Genomic DNA, 24,577 nt, shown 5'->3' on the forward strand with positions numbered 1-24,577 from the left:
TCAGACTGAATGAAGCATTGAAATTCCACTTTGGGGAAGCTACTATGATTTGTGCGATCGTTCTATGCAGTAGTTTTATAAATAGCATTGCCTGCTCACTATTTTTAAGTCCCAGTGGTGCTTTTCGCTCTAAACTGGTGCATGCTATCACTTCACATTGCAGATCACTGCATCCCTCCTGTTCTCTATGCAGTCTAAGACTTTTCTCTGTTTTATCACAGGTTGAATTAAGGCTGGACAGTGGTGATGTCACTGCAAAGTAAGTTTAATCTTTTAAGAATTGCTAAGTTTCATGTTTTCACATTTTCTTTTCACATTCGTATATTTTCTTGAACTGACCTTTTTGGTTATGCCTGAAATACTATGCAGTGGCATGTAGATACAATAGAATCCAAACATCTGAGACCACCTGTAAAAATGCCCTGTTTTGCAATTTAATGTGAATTCTTATTAATACAAATTAATAAATGATATTAACATCATCAAAAATTAAGTGAATAAAATTAGCATAAATCCCAATGTCACAGTATTTTATTCTTTCATCCTTTATTTTAATAAGAGCAACACATGAGCTGCATGTAAAAACATTGATTTCACAAGGTCAGTGCCACTAATTTGCTTAGTAGTGACTCAAAAATAGTAATTAATTTAAGTATTTACTTAATAATACAATATAAACATCAATGTTTTATAGGTTGTTTAATGTTGGAATTTAATTTAATGTGTGTGTGTGCATATATACACACATTGAATTAAATTAAAACAATTTGTTAAGTGAGTGAATGCTATTATTGTTTTTAATATTATTATTTTAATAGTTCATTTAGCCTTTAATTGTATAATATTTTGATATTTGATCATTCTATAAAAATGTTAAGTATTAATATTATAATTATACAGTATATTAGTAATATATTTAATGATTATATCAAAATTACAAGCATTATATATAATTTATTATATATCTTTTACCAGTTAATGTAAAGTAATCTTTAACCTCTTAACTGTCACCCGTTCCCTCAGAGTTCACTTCACTATATAACAAATACCGACTTTGTTTGAAATGAAGCTCTAAGCCTTTGTCAAATATTTACTAATATTCATGCTCATCTCCCATAGTGAGTGAGGCAGAGGGGGCTGTGAAGGTGGAGGAGTGGCAGCAGACGTTTTACGCCTTAGACTCAGGCATTCAGTCAGGAGCCACCACCATTCGAGATGAGGACGAGACTGAGTACAGTAAGAAGTACAGCGGCAGTGCCGGCGCTGGCGAGAGCGCCACAGGTAACGTTCTCTCCAAAGGTCTCCATTCGCCTCTCCGGAAGATTTTGATGAATTATATGACCCGAGGGCTTCCGAAATTTCACATTAGAGTCAGTGGCATTGAACCCTTCTGTGAGGGCTGTGGCGTTTCACTGGACTCACTGCAACATTCGGAATGTGTTCTTTTGTTTATTTTAGGATGAGAATCAATGTGAGATATGCATTACAGGGATAGTTCACACAAAAAAGAAAATTTGCTGTTAATTTGCTCACCCTCAGGCCATCCAAGATGTAAGTGACTTTCTGTCTGCTGTAGAACAGTAAAGATTTTTAGTTGAAAATGTGGTCCTTGGTGATTCATAAAATTCAAGTTAGCAGCTATTGGCACTTTAAGAGTCAGAAAAGCAAATGCAGGCAACACACAATTAATATCTGTGGCTCATGATGATACAGGTGCAACTAAAAAAATTTGAATATCGTGAAAAAGTTCATTTTTTTGGTAACATTTCAAAAAGTGAAACTTTCATATATTTTAGATTCATTTCATGTAAATTCAAAAGTTTTTTTTGTTTTAATTTGGATGATTAGAGCTTACAGCTCATGAAAGTCAAAAATCAGTATCTCAAAATATTAGAATATTTACATTTGAGTGTCAGTTAATGACCATCCCTACAGTATAAATTCCGGGTATCTCTTCTTCTTTGAAACCACAATAATGGGGAAGACTGCTGACTTGGCAGTGGTCCAGAAGACAGAATCATTGACACCTTCCACAAAGAGGGTAAGTCACAGAGGGTCATTACTGAAAGGGCTGGCTGTTCACAGAGTGCTGTATCAAAGCATATTAAATGTGAAGTTGACTGGAAGGAAGAAATTGAGTAGGAAAAAGTGCACAAGCAACAGGGATGACCGCAAGCTTGAGAATACTGTCAAGCAAAGCTGATTCAAACACTTGGGAGAGCTTCACAAGGAGTGGACTGAAGCTGGAGTCAGTGCATCAAGAGTCACCACGCTCAGACGTCTTCAGGAAAAGGGCCACTTCAAGCCACTTCTGAAACAGAGACAACGTCAGAAGCATCTTACCTGGACTGTGGAGAAAAAGAACTGGACTGTTGCTCAGTGGTCCAAAGTCCTCTTTTCAGATAAAAATAAATGTTGCATTTCATTTGCAAATCAAGGTCTGGAGTCTGGAGGAAGACTGGAGAGGCACAGAATCCAAGCTGCTTGAAGTCCAGTGTGAAGTTTCCGAAGTCAGTGATGATTTGGGGTGCTATGACGTCTGCTGGTGTTGGTCCATTGTGTTTTATCAAGTCCAAAGTCAATGCAGCCGTCTACCAGGAGATTTTAGAGCACTTTACGCTTCTATCTGCTGACAAGCTTTATGGAGATGCTAATTTCCTTTTCCAGCAGGACTTTAGCACCTGCCCACAGTGCCAAAACCACTTCCAAGTGGTTTTCTGACCATGATATTACTGTGCTTGATTGGCCAGCCAACATGCCTGACCTGAACCCCATATGGAATCAATGGGATATTTTCAAGAGAAGAGGAGAAACAGTCAATCCAACAATCCAGACGAGCTGAAGGCTCAGTAGTGCCTCAGCAGAGCCACAGACTCATCGCTTCCATGCCATTCCTCACTGATGCTGGAGTTTGTGCTAAATGAGCACAAACTCCAGTATTGAATGCATAAATTAACATACTTTAAAGAACTTGAACTTTTCTGTTTTACAGATCCTCTTTTTTTTAATTGATCTTAGGAAATATTGTAATATTTTGAGATACAGGATTTTTGACTTTCATGAGCTGTAAGCTCTAATGATCTAAATTAAAGCAAAAAAACTTTTGAAATGTTTTACTTTACATGTAATGAATCTAGAATATATGAAAGTTTCACTTTTTGAATTTTCACGATATTCAATTTTTTTTAGATGCACCTGTGTATTGAGGTCTTATGAAGCGAAATGATCAGTCTGTGGAGAAACTGAACATTATTTACATTAGTTCCTCCAACAGTCACTGAACTGAAACAGTTCCAGTTTGTTCACTTTATGCGCTTTAGACATGTAAAACATCCACGTTTCACATCATTATTGGTTGCTTTAATAATATAATTGTGTATCTGTGATGTCATTGCGTGATTGCATAAACAAACTAGTGAATTGAACAAGTTCACAGAAGTGAACTATCCGAAAGAACCAGTTCGCGAAAAATAATTTCTCCATTTGCTCTGCATTACAGGTAATAATGTTGTGAAATGTGAATAATGTTCAGTTTCTTGCACAGACTGATCGTTTCGCTTCATAGGACCTCGAAATATATCGTCAGGAGCCACTGGTATTCATTTTGGGTTCCCTGATTCTTAAAAACCAATAGCCGCTGAATTACAATATATGAATCATCGAAGACCACGGTTACTGCTAAAAATCTTCTTTTCTGTTCAACTCAAAAAAAGAGTCACCTGCATCTTTGGTGGTCTGATGGTGAGTAACAGCAAATTTTCATTTTTCTGTGACCTTTCCCTAAACTGCTGCGCCACGGCTCAGAGAATCTTATTGCTTTATCTCTACAAGATGCATATTAAATGTACCTGGTATTCTCATTATTCTTTGTTGTGATGGTGCATGTCGTCACTTGTAAATATCTGGGGATTTTAAAATAGATTCTTCAACATAGCAGCATATATGCTTGTGTAGTTCTGAAGAAAGCTGCAAATTTATTGTCCGCCCAGAGCCAGTGACATTTAGAAACTCATCCAAACACTCAGTTCAGTAGGTTCACTTTTGATGGTTTGAAAATTATTGCTATCACAACAGAACCTCCGAAGACCCCTTTCTGACGCTCGCGATGCTTCCAGCATGGATTGCACTTTATTCGGAGAGTCACAGGCGCGCTCCCATTATCCCCACCTCTGGTTCTCTGGTGTCAATCTATTCTGTTATTAAATGTGCCCTGAACCACGTCTGTACTGCATCACTCTGCAAAATATAGTGTGATACAGCATGAGTTATAAAATCATTGCATCCGAAATCTGATTGGAAAAGCCACGTTTGAGCTCCTTTAGATGGGAAAATAGCCTATAAGTGCACACCTGTGACTGCACATTGATTCAATATTCATTCACCAAGTCTACATATCTGCAATATAATATACTTTACAAATATTTTTAATGTTTGTTTGTAAAGTTAATTAATTATTACACATTTTGTCTGTTTACAGTTTTATGTTATCTTTTCATATAATCAGTAAGATACTTGCAGTGATTTAAAAAAATAAATAAAAACAGCTCATAACAGTCATGTTGCCATTATTTATATAGCACTTTATACAGTAGAGATTGCTTCAAAGCAGCTTCACGGTGCTAAATAGGAAAGTAAAAGTATCAGTGATGCAGACTTCATTATAAAAATGTGTTTCAGTGAACAGTTTGAGTTTTCCTCAGCTATTAAGCAGCTCTGCAGTACTTGTGTCATTCACTTCAGTGCAGTTCAGGTTGTTTCTCAATAATATCAGTGCTGAGTAATAAGTGTTAAAATGATTGTAATGCATCACCTTGAGGGGCTTGTTGGTTTAATTTGCCTCTTTTTTTATCTGTGCTCAGATATCGAGGCTCAGTACAGTCTAACTCGAGCTCAGCGAGTACGCGCGGCCATGTTCCCCGAGACGCTGGTGGAGGGAGAGACGGTGCTCGCGGCGCAGAGCAATCCAGACCAGCCCACCAATGTGCAGAGATTGGCTGAGCCCTCGCAGCTCCTCAAAACAGCCATCGTCCATCTCATCAACTATCAGGATGACGCTGAGCTGGCCACTCGCGCCGTACCAGAGCTCACCAAACTGCTGGCCGACGAGGACCAGGTACCATGGGGGAAATGAAAAAATATTGTACAATTGTCACATTAAGCCTCTTCATTAAAAACAAAGACCTAAGACCAGGAACTGCAATAAAAGAGCTGAGCCGATATCTTAAATGATCTGGAGTAAAAGTACAAGTTTTGACTTGCTAGCTGTCCTTCTCAAAGAATAAGATGGGGAGTGCATGTGATAAAACAAATCTTTACATTACCCTTTTCGTTTTGAAAGATGAGAAATTATCTCACAGGATGAACTAGAAATGTAGAAGGAGAAAGAGGGAACAAAGTGAAACAAAGGACTGAAATATGCTATGATATGATGTGAAAAACAACTTTAGGATATGATCTATTTTCCAAGTTAAATTACTGGCTGCCGAGAGCATGCAACCATTGAAAGTCTAAAAACATTTAGAAACCATATTTTTCCATTTTTCTATTCATGCTGTGTGAATAATTTAGCATATTTTTGCATGTTTTTGCATATTAACACTTTACAGTTTCTTATATCGAGAATACATTTTCCCATTTGATATACATTGAGCAATTTTAATACTGTGATGAGCCTCCAGATGTGAAATATGGTTCCTTAAAGGAATAGTTCACCCAAAAATGATTATTTACTGAACATTTAATCGCCCTCAGGCCATCCAAGATGTAGAGATTTGGAGAAATGTAGCTTTACTCACTTACTAACCAATGGATCCTCTGCAGTGAATGGGTGCCGTCAGAACGAGAGTCCAAACAGCTGATAAAAACGTCACAATAATCCATAAGTAATCCACACCGCTCCAGTCCAACAGTTAATGTCTTGTGAAGCGAATGTATATAAGAAACAAATCCATCATTATGACATTTTTTAACTTCTAACTGTTGTTTCCAGCTAAAGTACTAGCCGTCTATCCATAATATTGCTTTCTCGACTCTCATTCCGACGGCACCCATTCACTGCAGAGGATCCATTGCTGAGCAAGTGATGCATTGCTAAATTTCTCCAAATCTGTTCCCAAAAAGAAACAAACATTTCTAAGTACATAAGTACATTTTTAGCTAATTTAAAATGATAGGTGAACTATTCCTTTAAATAAACTGCATATGATTAGACGGATACATCCAAATACCAGACTTGCTGTACATCAAAGTTTTTTTTGACAAGCAAGGTTTTATATTCCCATTGCAGGTGGTGGTAAATAAGGCAGCACTGATTGTGAACCAGCTTACGCGGAAGGAGGCTTCTCGCCGTGTGCTCATGCAGTCTCCTCAGATGGTGTCAGCTGTGGTGAGGGCCATGCAGAACACCGGAGACCTGGAGACGGCCCGCTGCGCTGCCAGCATCCTGCACAGCCTCTCCCACCAGCGCGAGGGCCTGCTAGCCATCTTCAAATCAGGCGGCATCCCCGCGCTAGTGCGCATGCTCAGGTCAGTGTATGCCTGAGGAGTTTTACTTCTGTAATGTGACATATTTCCATGCCAGCCAGAAAAAATGTGTGGACTTGATCGGCATGTGGGTGTTACATACCAAAATGTCTCTCAGAAGCTGTCATGGTTATTATCATTAACTAAAACTAAAACTATAAAATAAAACATTACTTAATAAAAACGTTACTTTAAAAAAATAAAATATATTATAAAAAAAAAAAAAATTTTATTGAAATTTAACAAAAATCTTACATTTATTTAGCCATTTGGGAAGGCATCGTTTTATTTGAGTTTATCTGAAGAACTAAAAACTAAAACTGAAATAAAAAGAATAAAAACTAAATAGACATATATTTAAAAAAAATCCTGAAACTGTAACTAAATTTAAAAAAGAAAAAGACAAACACATAGTAGCAAATACAAAATGTGTTTTTTTTTATTTCTCTTGGTAAATATTTATGTTTCATGTGTATTATTTTAGGTTTTATTGACTGTATAATATATAATGTAATGATATAATAATATAATTGTATATATAAAATCAATATTATATATATATATATATATATATATATATATATATATATAATTAATATAACAACTATATTAAATCAATTATATTTATTTATTTAAAATTTAAATTAATATTACTAAAATTAATAAAATTAAATAAATACATAAAATAAAAATATTATAGAAATAAATTAGAAATGTTTGAAAAATAAAAAAGATATATGGAATGCAATTATAGATACACAAATATATCATTTGTATAATGTTCCATATTGATAAATGATTGAATAATTAAATATTCTTATAAGAAAACAGTAATTGTAAAACATTTTTGCATTAAATATCTACTTTATAAAAATCGCTGTTTGCTCCAAATTATGTTTTTATGTAAAATGGTGAATATTAAAGCCATCTCAGAGAATTTAATATCAATGGCTAATAAATATCAAATTTTTTATCTCTGAAAATGCCGATATCCAGTGTTGACTTATGTATCTGTGATATTAGATAAATGATGAATGACAGATGCTTTGCCGGTCTAATGCTTTCATGTTTTAATTAGTCCCTTGACTGTACATGGACAGACAAATGGTTTCGGTTGAATAGTGGCAAACGTTTGATGGACGCTTGCAGTTCCTATGAGAGCCCACGCTAGGCCCATGCTAGATCACGGACCATGCTAGATCATCACCAAACCAGCACTAACCAGCCTCGACCGGCATGGAAATTCACGCTGGTTTTAAGATGGTCAGCAGGGAAGCCGTAATCCTTCCGTTTCTGGTCTGGTCAACCTGGCGTTTTCTTTCCCGGTCGTATTAAGCTTGGTGAGCGTGTTCAGCTCTTCTCTGATAGTGTGCACATTAATTTGCACTGACTTCATCTCCTAACCTCTGGTGCATTTTGATGAACACTGTGACTAAGCAATGCTAAAGCAGGACAGTGTGTCCATTTTCTGTATATGAAAGCCTCCACTGCACTGCAATGAGGGCTATAGCAGAGCTATATTTTAGAGGTATATTTGGACTCTGATGGGAAATTTGCTCTGTCAGAAAGCCCATTTGCAGCAGATGTTGAGATAATAGAGTAGAGCAGGATCTTTATGACCATGCATCCAGGGCCGCTGCAACTTTGACACGGTATCACCATATTAAGTTACAGGGACAGTCTGCTCGCTGCAGTCTGTAGTTAAATGTCTTGCTCAAGGATGATATCTTAAAGATTGCTGCATGCAACCGCTTTGATAGCAGTCTAGATGTTGTGATTTCTCTGGTGTGAAAACACTCTTTTATGCTATAGCTTAATATGCACAGACGACTGGCAGCAAGCCATTTGTAGGCTGGTTTTTCTGTAGCTCTGTGAAAACATTGCTGTTTGTTTGTGCATCCAGATCACTGATGGCAGGACTGTGTGTTTTTCTGCTAGTTTTCTAATCGAGAACAGTCTAATTTGCGCTGTAACTGTAAAAGTAAATGTAAACAATAAATAATATAGTACTTTTCACATTGTTTACTCAGTTTTCAAACTGAGGTATGGGGAAAATTCTGTGCAAAGAATATTAACAAATGCATTTAAACAGTATGAAATCAAAAGCAAAAATGTTATTGTTATTGAAAATTATTATATTCTAATATCTATAATAACAATATATAATTGTATATAATAATATATAACAATATAGTGATTATTTATTTGAATAATAAATAGTATTTTATTTTATATAATATTTAATCATTCATAATAATCATTATTGTACGGTATTAATAATAATGTCCATCTCATGAAGACTGTTAATTTGTGTTTTATGATGTAATCTATAATGATATCTTTAATAACCATGTTTAATTTTGATGTTTTAGTTCAAATAATAAACCAATTTAATTTATTCTTAATAGTTAATAAATAATAATAATAATCAGCATATTAATAATAATGTTAATGTTAAAATTGAGAAATTTCTATTCTATTCTATTCTCTGTAATATAAGAATTTTGATATTCTATTTTAATAAAAAATATTTATTAAAAAAGAAAAATGAGAAGTATACATGTATTATTAATAACATGTAGGCTATTATTAATAATTTCCATCTTTTGTTCCTTCCATGTTTTCAAGAATTGTATTTGTGTTCTATCTTTCAACTGTTCTTGCCTTTTTTTAGCAAACAATACATAATTAACTTAGTAGACAGTAAATACTTTTCAGATTATATTTTAATAACTTGTTTTTCAGCATCATATGATATGAAAGCTTATATTTTAGGAATTGTGTCTCTCACACAAGGCTCATCATGCAGTATATGGTGGTTCTGGGTGTTAATATTAATCTATTCTTTCTTCAGTTCCCCTATGGAGTCAGTGCTGTTCTACGCCATTACCACATTACACAACCTGTTACTGCACCAGGAGGGAGCCAAGATGGCGGTACGTCTGGCCGATGGACTGCAACGGACGGTCCCTCTTCTGAAAAAGAGCAACCCCAAGTTCCTGGCCATCACCACAGACTGCCTGCAGCTGCTGTCTTACGGCAATCAGGAGAGCAAGGTGTCATAGCATCACTAGCCTTAGAGACTTACAGAGTGCTTGAATAGAGTATATTTTAGCCTTAATCCATGTGGTTTTTCTCTTTTCACAGTTGATCATCCTGGCAAATGGTGGGCCAGAAAGTTTGGTGTTCATTATGAGAAACTACAACTATGAGAAGCTCCTGTGGACCACCAGCAGAGTCCTGAAGGTCCTTTCTGTCTGTCCAAGCAACAAGCCGGCTATTGTTGACGCTGGTGAGTGAATGTGTGCGTTACGCTCTTCTTTTAACTCTTTTTTTCCTTCTGTTTCACGTTTATGAATTTTGTTTATTCTTAGACCCTAGAGGAATATTCTTATCTCTTTTCTTTCATTCCCAAGTACTGGGCGTTTTTGAATCTCCTGAGGATGTTGCATATTTTTCCCCACCTTTGGTGAATGAATTTGCGTGACTTTTACAGTCATTCATGATTATTACATTATTAAGTATTTCTGAGATTGCTACGGATGATTTCCATTTGTTTTTCATGTAACAATTCTATAAAAAAAAGATTTGAACCATTAACACTTTGGGGTTGGTAAGATGTTTTGAAAGAAGTCTTTTAACCTCACCAAGGCTGTGTTTATTTTGAGAAAAAAATACATTAAGGATTATTCTGAAATATTTTGAATATATTTTTAAATGTAATGTAAATGTAATTCATTCCTGTGACACAAAGCTGAATTTTCACTCCAGTCTTCAGTGTCACGTGATCCTGATTCAGAAATCATTCTAATATTATCTTTTGTAACATTATAAATGTCTTTAATGCCACATTTGATCTTGCTGAATAAAAGCATTATTTGAAAGAAAAAAAAAAACCCTAACCCCATAGTTTTGATAAAACCTTGAGATTTGAATGCAAATCAATGGATGATTCAGCTTTCTGAGCTTCTTTGCACAGCATGGCCAGAAATCACTAGAAAACTGCTGTAACTTTTCTTTTTATTACTGTTCCGTGACTAATATTTTCAGGTTTATATGACCATGAAAGACAGTGGAGAGTGCCAAATTTTTGGGAGGAGAGAAGGGAAATGGGAATGGGACACATGTTGGGCAGTCGTGGCCTAATGGATAGAGAGTTGGACTTGTAACCTGAAGGTCGTGGGTTCGAGTCTCAGGTCCAGCAGGGATTGTAGGTGGGCAGAGTGAGTAACCCTCTCCACCCTCAATACCACGGCTGAGGTGAGACCCTTGAGCAAGGCACCAAAACCCCCAACTGCCCCCGGGCGCCGCAGCATTGGCTGCCCACTGCTCCGGGTGTGTGTTCACTACTGTGTGTACACTTGGATGGGTTAAATGCAGAGCACAAATTCAGAGTATGGGTCACCATACTTGGCCACACACCACTTCCCTTTCCCTTTACAAATCTGCATCATGACTGGACATATCAGCAGCATGTGTGTTAAACTGCTATATTAGTGTCTCAACAATACAAGATTTAGCCACTGAACTCAAGTAGATTTTCCATTAAAACTAATATTACAGGTGCAGTTTATGTAAAAGCCCACTTTTATCAAACCCGCCTGTCAGGACCGCTTCACGGCAGTCATGCCGTCGCTGTATGATGTTACTTTATTAACATTGACCTTTCAGCGGTTACGAGACTAAAATATCTTGCTCTATCGTGCCTGCCAGAGCTGATCTCATAAAAGTCTTCACAGTTATGGCATCTTCCCATATGAAGCTTCGACGCTCGTCTTGAGAAAGCGCTGAGGATCAGGTAGTTACAACACTGGATGAGAGGCAGTTTTCAAGGATGTCTCCTAATCTCCTTCCCTCTTTTTATCTTCCTAAGCCATGTGGCTTTTAGTTTATCTGCACAGACTCCAAAAGACATTTCTCTCCCTTTGGCAGACAATAGCTAATCCATGGAGAAATACAGCCTTCTTCTTCTTAGAGCAGGTTGTGTAGCTGGATAGTTTTGTCCTTTCTTCTTTTTTTTGTGGCTAAGTCCGATAAATATGGACTCTAAGCCTTTTTCTCTCCATTTGGCAGGAGGTATGCAGGCTCTCGGCCAACATCTCACAGGTTCGAGTCAGCGTCTGACACAGAACTGCCTGTGGACCCTGAGGAATCTCTCTGACGCTGCAACCAAGCAGGTAAAACGAGCTGTTTCAGTCTGTAGACCGTATGTTTGTTACAATACTGCACTGTACTTAAAGGGGCAGTTCACCCAAAAAATTAAATTTACTGTTTGTTTACTCACCCTCAGGCTATTCAAGATGTAGGTGACTTTTTTCCTTCAGTAGAACAGTAAAGCAGATTTGCACTTTATTTTAAGGTGTCCTTGTTATAGTTTAATTATACATTTAAGTACTGAGTAATATTAATTAACCACATACTTTCTATATGTTTAGCGTTAGGATTAGGGTTTGGCTTAGGGTTACTTGCATGTAATTATGCATAATTTATTATTGTTATAATAGTACGTGCATGTAACGTGTAAAAAGGACACCTTAAAATAAAGTGTTACTGCATATTTTTAGCTGAAACCGTGGTCCTTGGTGATTCATAAAATGCAAGTGGTTGGTTTTTGAAAATAGAAAAAAGCATGTCAAGGAACACAAAATTAATACCCATGGCTTCTGATGATATATTGAGGTCTTATGAAGTGAAATGATTGGTCTGTGGAAGAAACTGAACATTATTTACAACATAATAACCTGTAATCCAGAGCCTCAGGCAAACAGTCCAGAGTGATGTTAGCTCTGCGGAAGAATCATTCTGTTGAATAGGTTCTTTTTAATGAACCGGTTGAACCAGTTCACCAAATCAGACTGAACCATCTAAAACAGTTCGGGGCTCGAGCAGCACAGATTTACAAATTACCTAGTCCAACTCGAAATGAGCCAAAATACTGTCCTATATGATCCTATGATGCTGACTTTTTGCTGACTCATTCAGCGCTCCAGTTCCTCCAACAGTCAGTGAACTGAGGAATCAGATCAGACTCGGACCGAAGACCAATGAGCCGCTGATATGTGCATGTGTGAATCCAGCACTTGAATAAAGGGCCAAAATAAAAGTTTCTCTTTGTTTGTGTAAAACGTTGAGCCTTTGAAGACTAGTTTATTCACTTTATGTGCTTTAGACATGTTTCATATCATTATTGGGTGCTTTAATAATATAATTCTGTATATATTACATCATTGTATGATTACAAAAACGAACTGGAGTCAGTTATTTGAAACAGAAACTGTCTGAAAGAACTAGTTTGTGGAAAAGAATCAAATTTCCCCATTTGCCTGAGGCTCTGGATTACAGGTACTAATGTTGTATATAATGTTCAGTTTCTTCACAGACTGATTACAACTGACACGTTCAAGACTCAAAAGATAGTGTATTGCTCAAGGGTCTCACCTCAGTCGTGGTATTGAGGTTGGAGAGAGTGTTGGTTATTCACTCGCCCCACCTACAATCCATGCCGGACCTGAGACTCGAACCCACAACCTTCAGGTTACAAGTCCAACTCTCTATGCATTAGGCCACGACTCCATTAACTGCCTAGCAACTGCCCAGAGCATCCTAGCAACCACCCAAAAGTTGTTGTTGAAAGAAAAGCTGTTTTTGTGTTTTACCTTGTTAGTGTTTTTTAAGCAAAATTACCCAAATTATCCTCAAGAGAAAATTAGTCAATCATGATGTGAATGTGAAATGGCTTTATACATCAGATAATTAGAATATTTTCTTACAAATGAAATAACAATAGCATTTTCAATATTGCATTCAGTTATTAAATGTGCAGAGTGCAGTCAGAGCTTGAAAGCCACCGAACAGCTTTCATGTTAGACTGACAGTTTTTCCTCTGTACTTTCTAATGCTTTTATAGTTCAGGCGACTTGTGGTTTACATAATTGTTCCTCACCTCCACACAATTTGTCCCTCATCACTGCTTCTCAGAATTCAGTGGCCCAGAAAATGCACAATTAATGATAAACAGGTTATCATTTTCGCCCTTATTATTAAATTCAAGGAACAAAAACAACTATTACGGGCCGAGTCTCCTTCTGCTCCCACCGAAAGTGTGTAGAATTTAAATGTGTTGAGCATCTGTCTGTCTCTAATCCTTCACAAACTCTGTCTTATCTTGTTCTTTCACTGCCTTTCCTCTTTCATTTGTTTCTTATCTCAGTCTCCTCCTCTTCTATCATCTCTTTCATTTCTGATAATTAGCGGTTTTGACTGTCTGATTCTTGAAATATCGTGTTTTTATGTAAATCTTTTGTACTGTCACCGATCATTTATGATGTATTAAAAAGGTGAATGATAAAAGAATATTCTGGGTTCAGTACAAGTTTGACTCAATTTTTGTGGCTTGATGTTGATAACCTCAAAAATGATTCCACTTGTCCCTCTTTTTCTTTAAAAAAGGCAAAAAACTGGATCACGGTGAGGCTCTTGCAATAGATGTGAATGAAGCTAGTTTGTAAATATTGAAACATTCAGTATTTTAATAGTGTAGCCACAAGATGTACTGTAAACAAAATGCATGTTAACAGAGAAAGAAATTAATACTTTTATTCAGCATTAAATTATGCATTAAATTGATCAAAAATAAAAGTAAAGATATGTATGTTACAAAATATTCATATTTCTAAATAAATTCTGTTCTTTTGAATTTTCTGTTCATCATAGAATCCTCAAGAAAATTACCATGGTTTTCACAAAAATATGAAATCAGCATATTGAATGATTTCTGAAGGATCACACTGAAGTTTGGAGTAATGATGCTGAAAATTCAGCTGAGCATCACAGGAATAAATTACATCTTAAATTATATTCAAATATAAAATTGTTATTTTAAATTGTAATAATATTTCGCAGTATAAATAGAAAACATGTTACTTAATAAATATTAACTGAAATAAAATAAAATATAAGAAACTTTGCTTTTAGCTAGTTGCCAAAGCAGCATTTCTCATTTTCATTTAGTTTATCTTAATATGCTAAAATAACTAAAACTGAAATAAAAAATATTAAAAACTATGTGGAAAATAAATAAATGAATACATAAAAATGTATAAACTGATAAAAAACTAATAACAAATTACAAAAACACAACAAAAATTAACTACCATGAAAATAGAAAATACAAAAAAAAAAAAAAAAAAAAAAAAAATATATATATATATATATATATACTGTATATAAAAAATGGAAGTGGATAATAAAGTAATATACAAAAATATAAAAATACAATAGTAAAAACTAACTTAATAATATATAACTAATTAATAAAAAATGTCAAAAACAAAATATTACAAAAAAAAAATACAAAAATGAAAATGGAAAATAAAATAAAAAACCCAGACCCAGTCTTGTTTGATCTCCACACAGGAAGGTCTGGACGGTCTCCTGCAGATCTTGGTGAGTCAGCTGGGCTCAGATGATGTGAACATGCTGACCTGCGCTACTGGCATCCTGTCAAACCTCACCTGCAACAACGCGCGTAACAAAGCCCTGGTCACCCAGAGCGGCGGGGTGGAAGCGCTCATTCACGCCGTGCTGCGGGCCGGAGAAAAAGAGGATGTGGCTGAGCCGGCCGTCTGCGCCCTGCGTCACCTCACGAGCCGCCACCCCGATGCAGAGCTGGCCCAGAATGCAGTGCGTCTGCACTACGGCATCCCCGCCATCACGAAGCTCTTGGGCCAGCCACACTATTGGCCTGTGGTAAAGGTCTGTATTTGTTATTAACTGTGTGTGTGTGTGTGTCTGAAGTGCTGCCAATTTGAAAGTCTTCTTCGCTGTTTAAATTTAAAGGTCAGATTTGAATCGTCTGGGGGCAGTTCTTACGTGCCTTTGATGTGGAAGAACGCTGAGACTTGCCTCTCGCGTTAAGCTGATTTGCTGCCGGATCTACGCTCCTCTGGGGCTTCGGCGTAATTTTGAGGACACTAGCTGGAACAATAAAAGAGCCCTCAAGCATCATATGTGAGGAGCCGCTGCCATACACAGACTGGGAGCTGTAAATCCCTGTATCGGGATGCCTGAAATAATTTTGTTATAGAATTAAAATGATGATGGCATGAAGGTGAGAAAGTGAGGAGAAAGAAAGAAAGAAGTCACACTGATAGTTTTTTGGTAGTAAAAAGTCATCAGGAGTCAATGATTTTCAAGGAGAGTTGAGCAACAGAGACCATTGGTTATGGAATAAAGTTTAGCAGAACTTAACTTTATGTAAATATTATGGTTCTACCAAAGGTGTGCTTTTGGGGAGGGACTCTCTGTATCAAGGCCAATGTGATGCATATTAGAATGATTTCTGAAGGATCGTGAAGACTAAAGTAACGATGCTGAAAATTCAGCTTTGCACCACAGGAATAAATTAAATTGGAAAATATATTCAAATAGAAAACAGTTATTTTAATTTGTAATAATATTTCACAAGATTACTGTTTATACTGTAGTTTTGATCAAATAAATGCAGCCTTGGTGAGCATTAGAGATTCTTTGAAAACATTTAAAACATAAAAAAACTTTTGAACAGTAGTGTATTCCATTCCAAACATTTGCCCATAATATTTATTATTATGAAAAACATTTATAAATTAAGCATTGCAGATGGTCAGTTTTCCTTTGCACTTCAAAAATAACTATCACATGCAGTAACCAACCAATTTTTTTTTTTATCTTGTTGATGCCTCCATGCTAGTCAAAGCCCTTGAAGCTTGGGGAAATCAGGAAGGTCGTGGTGGATGTAATTGGCTGTCCTCGCCTCTCTGATTTGTGGTGGGCCGGACTCTGATTGTCTCTCTCTGGGCACGGGCTCCCGGCACGCATGATCTCCCACTTAATCGTATCAGACCGCTGGAGCAGAATCGTGTGTGTGTGTGTGTGCTGTGATCTGTTCGGCACGTGTGTATCGATCCAGAAGAACGAGAATGCCAGGCTTTTATTTTCACTCACAGCCTGCATGCGGCGATTCCTAACCAAACCAACCTGGCTGAATAGGAGATCTTGAAAATATAAGCGTTTGCATTGATTATGTACTCAGGTGTTTTGAGTTGCTCTCCGCTGTGGTGCACTCAGTGATTTGTTTGTGTAGTTGTTGTGCTGAGCAATATAGTAGTGCTTTTAGACTTATATTGACAGCGTCAAACCACCATGTTTTTACATTTTATCTGTCATTGCCGTTGTTGAAATGCAGTCAGACATTACATTGCTTAAATGAAAGTGTCCAATAAATGATGATGTGAGAACTGAGAAATGTTAAGCGGCTAATGTGATCTCAATAGGTCTGTCTAAAAATCAAATTGCTTTTATTTAGGTTACTGATATAACTTCATCTCATATGCATGTACATAATTTGACACATTTTTCAAAAGCATTATTAAACTTTTTTTTAAGCTGTAAAAAATTTTAAATGTGGAAAACTACTAAGTGCACCTTTAAATAATGCAGGAAACCATGAGAGACAGATTCTACTAAGACAGAAAAAGCACAAAGGAGATCTTTTTAATCTAGTTTTTTCAGTTATGGGATTTGGAGAGATGTTCACTTAGGCCTACTTTTTATACTTTGCTTGCTATTTTTCTCAGCAACATCTCGAACTCAGATTTGCGAAGATACCAAAGACTGAAGTCAAGTCACATATGCCAAAATGAAATCAAACTGAGCTAATCTATTCAAATTAATTATTTATAATTATAATTATAATTATTATTTATTGCTTTATTTTCACTTTAATGGCATTTTCTTTAAAGGGATTTTAGGAAAACCTCAGATAACGATTATATTTAAATGAAACAGAATTTTTTTTTTTTAAATGTAATTTTTTTTAAAATATAAAATATATATTTATCTTTTTATCTTTTTTTATATTTATCTGACTTTTATTTCTTTTTTTTTTTTTTTCTTTTTTTTCAAATGAAACAGGATTTTTTTTTAACTTTGGAAACCATTGCATTAATCCATTTGTGAGCATAATAAAGCAATGGCAATGCAAAACAAAAAATACCCTAACAAATAGGTTCATGACAATTTTGTGAACAGCAGTTAATTATGTGCATTATTTTGCACTTTTTATACATGGCTTCTCATATTTGTTTCTCAGATTAGCTGAAAATCCAAAGACTGCGATTAAATGTCAAGTATCTTAATCTGAACTTTCTGTTGAAATTCTTCTAAAACCAAATTAATGATTATTTTCCCCAGTAATATAGTTGTAGCTTAAGTATTGTAGTAGTGTGGCCCAGTGTTATGCATTTTATAACTGATTTGGTTCATTTAGAACCAGAACTATTTATTTTATAATGTCTTTTATGTAGAAACCAGAAAACAGTTCAACGGTTTTATAAATGAAACTCATGCTGCACTGTAGTTGGACCGTCCCAGTTTGGCTGATGGCTTTACTTGCACCCAGGCGGGGTGGAGAGAACAGAGCACTAATGCAACACACATGAGAGCCCAATGTGTGGAATGCATTGCATCATGGTTATTTGGAGGCGTTTTCGGAGCTTGACATGGCTTGTCGTCCCACCCTGCGGAGATCTGCTCTATCAGCCGGCGTTCTCTAATCAGCAGAGGAGCATTGTTGACTAATGATGCGTTATGAAGGAGTCGTTTACACAGCGCTCTTGGTGCACAGATGCTTAGGCAGAAGTAAAATGACAAACACCTCGCATCAATGCATGACATTTCTCTGAACTATATTGTGGAGTGACATACAGGTGATTTCACTGACAAAGATTCGCATGTGCATCGATGCATCCATAAACGTTTAAGGCTCCATTCAGTCTCACATCAAGCCTCAACCTAAACTTTGTATTCAGCTCAAATTTTTAATTAAAAAAGCATTATTGCTGCAAGTAACATCGCTCTGTTGCTATCATGTTGTTGTCTGTGCCTGGGTTTGATTCGACAGTCAGCACTTTGGGATTTACAAGAGTGAGTCACTTGTTAAAGATGATGAAAGACAGGGCCGGAGTGGGACTAATTTTCAGCCCTGGAGTTTCAAGCCTTAGACGGCCCACTTGTTTTTCTTTCTTTTTTTTGTGCTGGACTTTTCAGTGCCTCCTTTGTGCTTTCTATTATCCATTTTTTTTATCTGTTATTTTTTGCTCACATATCTCCAACAACTGACTTTTTTTTTTTTTTTGAGCTAGGTGCAGCTGCCAGGGAAGTCAACAGATAATTACGTCATAATTAGGGTTGCCAATTAACTTCAGAAATGGAAAATAAGAGACAATTGTGATTCTTTATCTTTTATTCTTTGAGAAAATAGTGTTTATTCTTGTATTCTTGTAGAAAATAAGTGTTTATTCTTTAAGAAAATAAGGAGCAGAATAAGGGATGCTCCAGATATATACTGTACCATAATGTAGGCTGCAGTTAAAAAGATCACAGAAATAATCACAATTATTCTAAAAATTATTTTAATATCATAAAAAAATGTCATTGACCTGTGTAAATTGTACCATTATAGAACTGTGACTTCACAAGTGTAGTAATTTAGGAGGTGAAAATACTGTGAAATTGCATGAAATATGAAAGTATAACAACTGAAGGTCTATGAAGCATCAGTCAATAAAGCATTATTTTTTAAAACAATGGCACTTAAAGTTTTGAACTAAAATATTATTGCAACTATAGCCTTTGAATGAATGAAAATGAATATTTTTTAATTAAAAAAACTTACGATAGTGTGATGCTTCTGGTGCTTGGATTTGTACTTTAATAATGAGGTCCAAGTTTAAGAACAGGCTACTAGAAGTTAATTTATTTATTTTTATGATTTTTTTTCTCTCTCTCTATTTAACAGTATAACAATGAAAGATGTCTTCCCTCGTGTAGATTGAATGCTTTCCTGCCTAAATGTTGGTCTCGTGATCAATAAGTTGTTTGCATTGGCCAAAACTGATTTGGCGGAGTCAAAATGCGGACGGTGCAGGTTGCCGTTAGCGTGAGTCCCGCACGCTGTGAAGCAGGAGCAGCCGGCAGAGGATTGCGCTTCCGCAAACAGCTACTTCACAAAACAATGATTTGTGCAAAAAGATTAGTATGATTAATTATCAATTGAGAATTTGTTATTGATATGGTCTGGTGAAGATAATAATAAGGGCTGCGAGAAATTAATAGATAAAAAGAGTGGGGCTGCTATGAGTACAGGCAATCTAGGTACAGCATCATCCATATCAACCCAGTGGCATGACAACACCGCGGCCAAAAAAACAGACCGGCCCACCGGGAATCCTCCCAGTGCTCCCGATTAGCCAATCCGGGCCCGATGAAAGCTTTGAGGAATGGACTTACAATGAGCTGCACAATGATGAATTCACAACAATTGAGTTTAGGTTCAGATTATGTCTTTTTGAAAAGGTACGGCGCCACAAAATTGGGGCACGGTTCATTGTGTTTAAAAGACTCTAGCTAAACCCATCACAAAGAAAAATCACAATGGAGATCTTTTTCAAATGATTTTTTTTTCATAGGCCACAATAAGATTCATAGGACAGCAAGTGTTTAAATTTAGAGATGTTTTCTTGCTTTTTATACCTTGCTTCTCAGATTTTTCTCAAGAAGCTTTGCCAAAATACAAAGACAATCAAAAGCATGCATCTCAATATAAACACAATATCAATTTCTCAATAAATTCTTCAAAATTATCTGAACGATTTCAATGTATTTACTTACTTACTCTTTTTTTAGGCATTTTTAGAAAACTCATTAGCTAAAGGTCATGTTTCTATGATTTTCATTATATACTTCAGTATATTTCAATATGAACCCATCAAAATTGACATGAAAATCTTCCAGAACCAAATTATCTAAGATAATCTGTTCCATTTATTTATTTATTTTATTTTATTTATGATATTCAGATTAAACAGATCAAACTTTTATTTAGAGCAATTTTTTAAATCAATTTTGCAAACACAACAGTGTATTTAAATATGAAATATTAAAATTTCACATCAAATTCTGAGCTATTTTGTCTCATTTATTGTTTGCTGGTTTATTTATATATTTATACTGTGATATTTTTTATTTATTTAAATTTTTATTTAATTTGTTTATTTTATCTGTGTTGAGCATTTAAAAACATCAGCTAAAGGTGATATTTAAATTATATGTATTTCAATATAATCTCATCCAATTTCACATCAAATTCTTCAAAAACCAAAATATTTATTTATTTATTTAAATGATATGCAACTAAAAACTAAGTTTTTTACAGCAATTTTTTTTTTTTTACTTTGGAAAGCACTACATGAATCCATTTGTGAGCATAAGAAAGCATTAAGAAAATACAAACAAATAGATGAAAAACAGTAAACAGTAGTTAATTATATGCTTTTTTTCGCACTGTAGGCCACAGTGGGTTTGATTCGTAACTTGGCCCTGTGTCCGGCCAATCAGGCGCCTCTGAGAGAATCTGGGGCAATCCCTCGACTGGTCAACCTGCTATTGAAAGCTCATCAGGAAACTCAAAGACACGGTTCAGGGGCCCAGCAAACCTATCAGGTGCGTTTGGAGCTTTTTATGCCTGTGCATGGATTCTTCATATATCCTCTTTATTCACCCTCACATGTAGGCCGAAGCCCTCAAAGGGAGGTCAAAATACAATCCAATTAGCATGAAGGTCCCAGTATTTGGCATAGACCAGGTCCCTTTAGTATTAGAGTTAATGTTTTCTTCACACTTTCACTCTTTTTTTTTTTCACAGGATGGCGTGCGAATGGAGGAGATCGTGGAAGGCTGTACAGGCGCTTTGCATATACTGGCCAGAGATCCCATCAACCGAGGGGAGATCGCCAGCATGCAGACCATTCCTCTGTTTGTGCAAGTACTGAACCAACTTATGGCAGTCCTGGCAATGAAAGCGGTTCATCTGTGTGTGTTGTGATGTGTGGGTGTTGCGGGCGATGACTGCAGGGCTTCTGGCTGCTGTTGCATGTGTGTTTGTCTGTGTTTATATATTACGCTACCAGTGTCAGCAAAGCTGCATTTCATTTCTTTTCTTTTTTTTAAGTACAGTCAAGCTACTCGTTTGAAAAAGTAGTTAGCTATGCTACAAAAAAAACCTTAAGTTTCATATATTTATATATTCATATATTTATATATTCATATATTTTCTAAATACATAACTATCAGATGATAACTTTTGTTTAGAGACACATTTTTATGGCACAACAACAATTTGAGAGGGGTCATAGTATTAAATTTGAAGAGATACATACTAATTAATGAAGTCAAATTTATATCATTTATATAGAATGAAACATAATGATAAAAAATAGCATATAAAATATTTAACGAAAAAAGATTAAACTGAATGCTAAAAAGACTTATGTCCAGTGTTATAGCGTTTTTTATTTATTTTGAATATTACATAATTTTTTTGTTTATATGCTATATTTACTATTGACTTTTTATTTACTACAGTATTTATTATGATAGTATACTATATATACTATATACTACCTTGTTATTGTATTTATTTATTTCATTTGACTGTTTTCATTTTTAGCTTTAATTATGTTTGTATTAGTATAAATATTGTGTGTGTGTGCGTGTGTGTGTGTGTGTGTGTATATATATATATATATGTATATATATAAATATTTTTTTATAATTATATAGTTTTCCATCTAATGTAATATTTTAATCAAATGTTGATGTAATATTTATATGATGTTGTATTATATTATATTTTGTTTTATTTCAGCTTTATTTGAATTAATGGAAAAGAATATTGTTTCAGCTTTAACAACACTAATTATGTGGAGGGACTCGTTGTTCTGATTTGATTCATAAATGTGAATCTGCTGGATGAACCAATTCACTAAAATAACTGACAAAAAGAGAGTGTGTTAAAAACAGTGTTGGTCAGTTTTTGGGAAAATTAGCTTGATACTGAAAAGGAGATCGTTTTAAATGTCACAGTACTGAAAAATACTGTGAATATTGTCACTAATTTTTGTCGCTTCCCAAAACACTGTGCATTATGTTACATAGTTACTTCAGTACATGTTTTTGTCCAAAGTAACTTAAAAAAAATAGGAAAGAGTTACATAAGAAGTGCAAGACTTCATATAAAGTACAACCTTGTAATGAGATGTAGGTGTTGATAAAGCAGTAGTGAAACAACAGAGATGAGTTTTTAATGTGTATAACCCCTCTCGTTCTTTGCAATTCTCTTTCCTGTTAGCTTCTGTACTCCTACGTGGAGAACATAAAGCGTGTGTCTGCTGGTGTTTTGTGTGAACTGGCTCTGGATAAGCAGTCTGCTGAGATGATCGACGCAGAAGGAGCCTCTGCGCCTCTAATGGAGCTCCTGCACTCTCCCAATGAGGGGATTGGTGAGTGATGCACATCGAGATAAAGTTTAATGCCACACCTCAATATGGCAAGCTGTTTTAACATTTAATGTATAAAACGTACTAGAAAAGCACATTGTTTTGTTGTTATTATGACTACACAAATAAATGTAGCCCCTTTGCAGTTTCAAACGATGCCTTATTCTTATCTGTACGATCAAAAATGACGGAGTATTTTTAGTTCTTTTCGCGGTCATCAAGAAGGAATGTGACAGCACCGGTCCAGTCTTCGACCCCAGAGGGTTAAATAGATACTAGTAGTTACTTATTACATACAAGTATTTTTTCTTTAGATACTAGTTCTTATTAGTAGATACAGCCATATCACCCTGCAGCCCAAGACTGGTTGCCCACTGAAGCTAAGCAGGGTTGAGCCTGGTCAGTACCTGGATGGGAGACCTCCGGTGAAAACTAGGTTGCTGTTGGAAGAGGTGTTAGTGAGGCCAGCAGGGGGTTGGAAGAAAATCCCATGGCACTTCTCGTAAAGATTAGGGGTGTAACCCCGGTGTCCTGGCCAAATTCCCTCCACTGGCCCTTGTCTATCATGGCCTCCTAATAATCTCCATACACTTGATTGGCTCTATGACTCTCTCTCCTCTCCACCTGTAGCTGGTGTGTGGTGAGCGCACTGGCGCCGTTGTGCTGTGGCTGCCGTCGCATCATCCAGGTGGATGCTGCACACTGGTGGTGGTTGAGGAGAGACCCCCCGCACATGATTGTAAAGCGCTTTGGGTGTACAACAATACACAATAAAGCGCTATATAAATGCATCATTCATTCTTTCATAGTACCTATTACATTGGTACTTTTTTATTAGCTCCTAGTTTTTCTTCAATAGATATTAGCACACATTTATTAGATACAAGTACTTACTCCAAATGTTCCTTGTATGTTTTTTTATTTTACTAGTAAAGCTTTTAATTGAACTCTTTTGTGGCCATTCTGACTAGTCGTAAGACAAGTTAAAAAGCAGATGTGACTAGTATAATAAGATTTTAATAATTACAAAAGGTGCTACTACCTAATGACTAACTACTAAGGAGCTAGTATCTAATGAAAAGTGATAGTATTTAATAAATACGTACTAGTATATAATGAATACTTACTAGTAATATTGAAAAAGATACTAGTCACTATTGTAATACATGCTAGTGAGAACTGAGTCGTTAATATATGAATGACAGATCCCCATATAAGTCAATGGAAAATATGAAATGTGTTACTAGTAACAGTAGTATAGTTACTAATCTCTATTGAAATAATTGCTATTATCTAATAAATAAGAAATTAATCAGTACTAGTATTTTTAATAAGGGTGTGACAGTACACAAACATGACGGTTCGGTACGTACCTCTGTTTTGATGTCACGGTTCAGTATGGTTTTGGTACAGCAGGAGGGAAAAACACAAAAAAAATTGTTTAAATTGAACAAATTGCTTTTTCTTTAAATAAATTCAATTACAATAACATTTTTCCTAGGGATAAAAAATCTACCTCAGCTCCTGCTCTAAACTATAGGGAGACCTATTACATTACTATAAGGTTACAACTAACAACAGAGCCCAAACTTAAATTAAATTTCTATTTATTTTTAACTATAATAATCAACACTCAATTAAAAAATGTGCATGCAAACATGTAAACTGCACATAATGCA

General features: G+C 35.6%; 1 protein-coding gene across 2 annotated transcripts in view; it reads left to right on the forward strand.

Annotated features, from left to right (window-relative positions):
- Positions 1 to 24,577, forward strand: part of LOC306884925 (junction plakoglobin-like) — a 60,504-nt gene that overhangs the window by 28,911 nt on the left and 7,016 nt on the right. For both annotated transcript variants that reach the window (XM_079441173.1, XM_079441174.1), the window contains exons 2-12: positions 222 to 259; positions 1,120 to 1,281; positions 4,860 to 5,113; positions 6,287 to 6,525; positions 9,377 to 9,578; positions 9,670 to 9,814; positions 11,596 to 11,699; positions 14,938 to 15,276; positions 20,911 to 21,063; positions 21,266 to 21,385; positions 22,751 to 22,901. In XM_079441173.1, coding sequence (XP_079297299.1) covers positions 247 to 259; positions 1,120 to 1,281; positions 4,860 to 5,113; positions 6,287 to 6,525; positions 9,377 to 9,578; positions 9,670 to 9,814; positions 11,596 to 11,699; positions 14,938 to 15,276; positions 20,911 to 21,063; positions 21,266 to 21,385; positions 22,751 to 22,901 — 1,882 coding nt within the window. In that variant the 5' untranslated portion in view covers positions 222 to 246. The remainder of the gene's footprint in view (positions 1 to 221; positions 260 to 1,119; positions 1,282 to 4,859; positions 5,114 to 6,286; positions 6,526 to 9,376; positions 9,579 to 9,669; positions 9,815 to 11,595; positions 11,700 to 14,937; positions 15,277 to 20,910; positions 21,064 to 21,265; positions 21,386 to 22,750; positions 22,902 to 24,577) is intronic.

The sequence above is a fragment of the Barbus barbus genome (assembly GCF_936440315.1).
Source record: "Barbus barbus genome assembly, chromosome: 19".
Taxonomy (NCBI): Eukaryota; Metazoa; Chordata; class Actinopteri; order Cypriniformes; family Cyprinidae; genus Barbus; species Barbus barbus.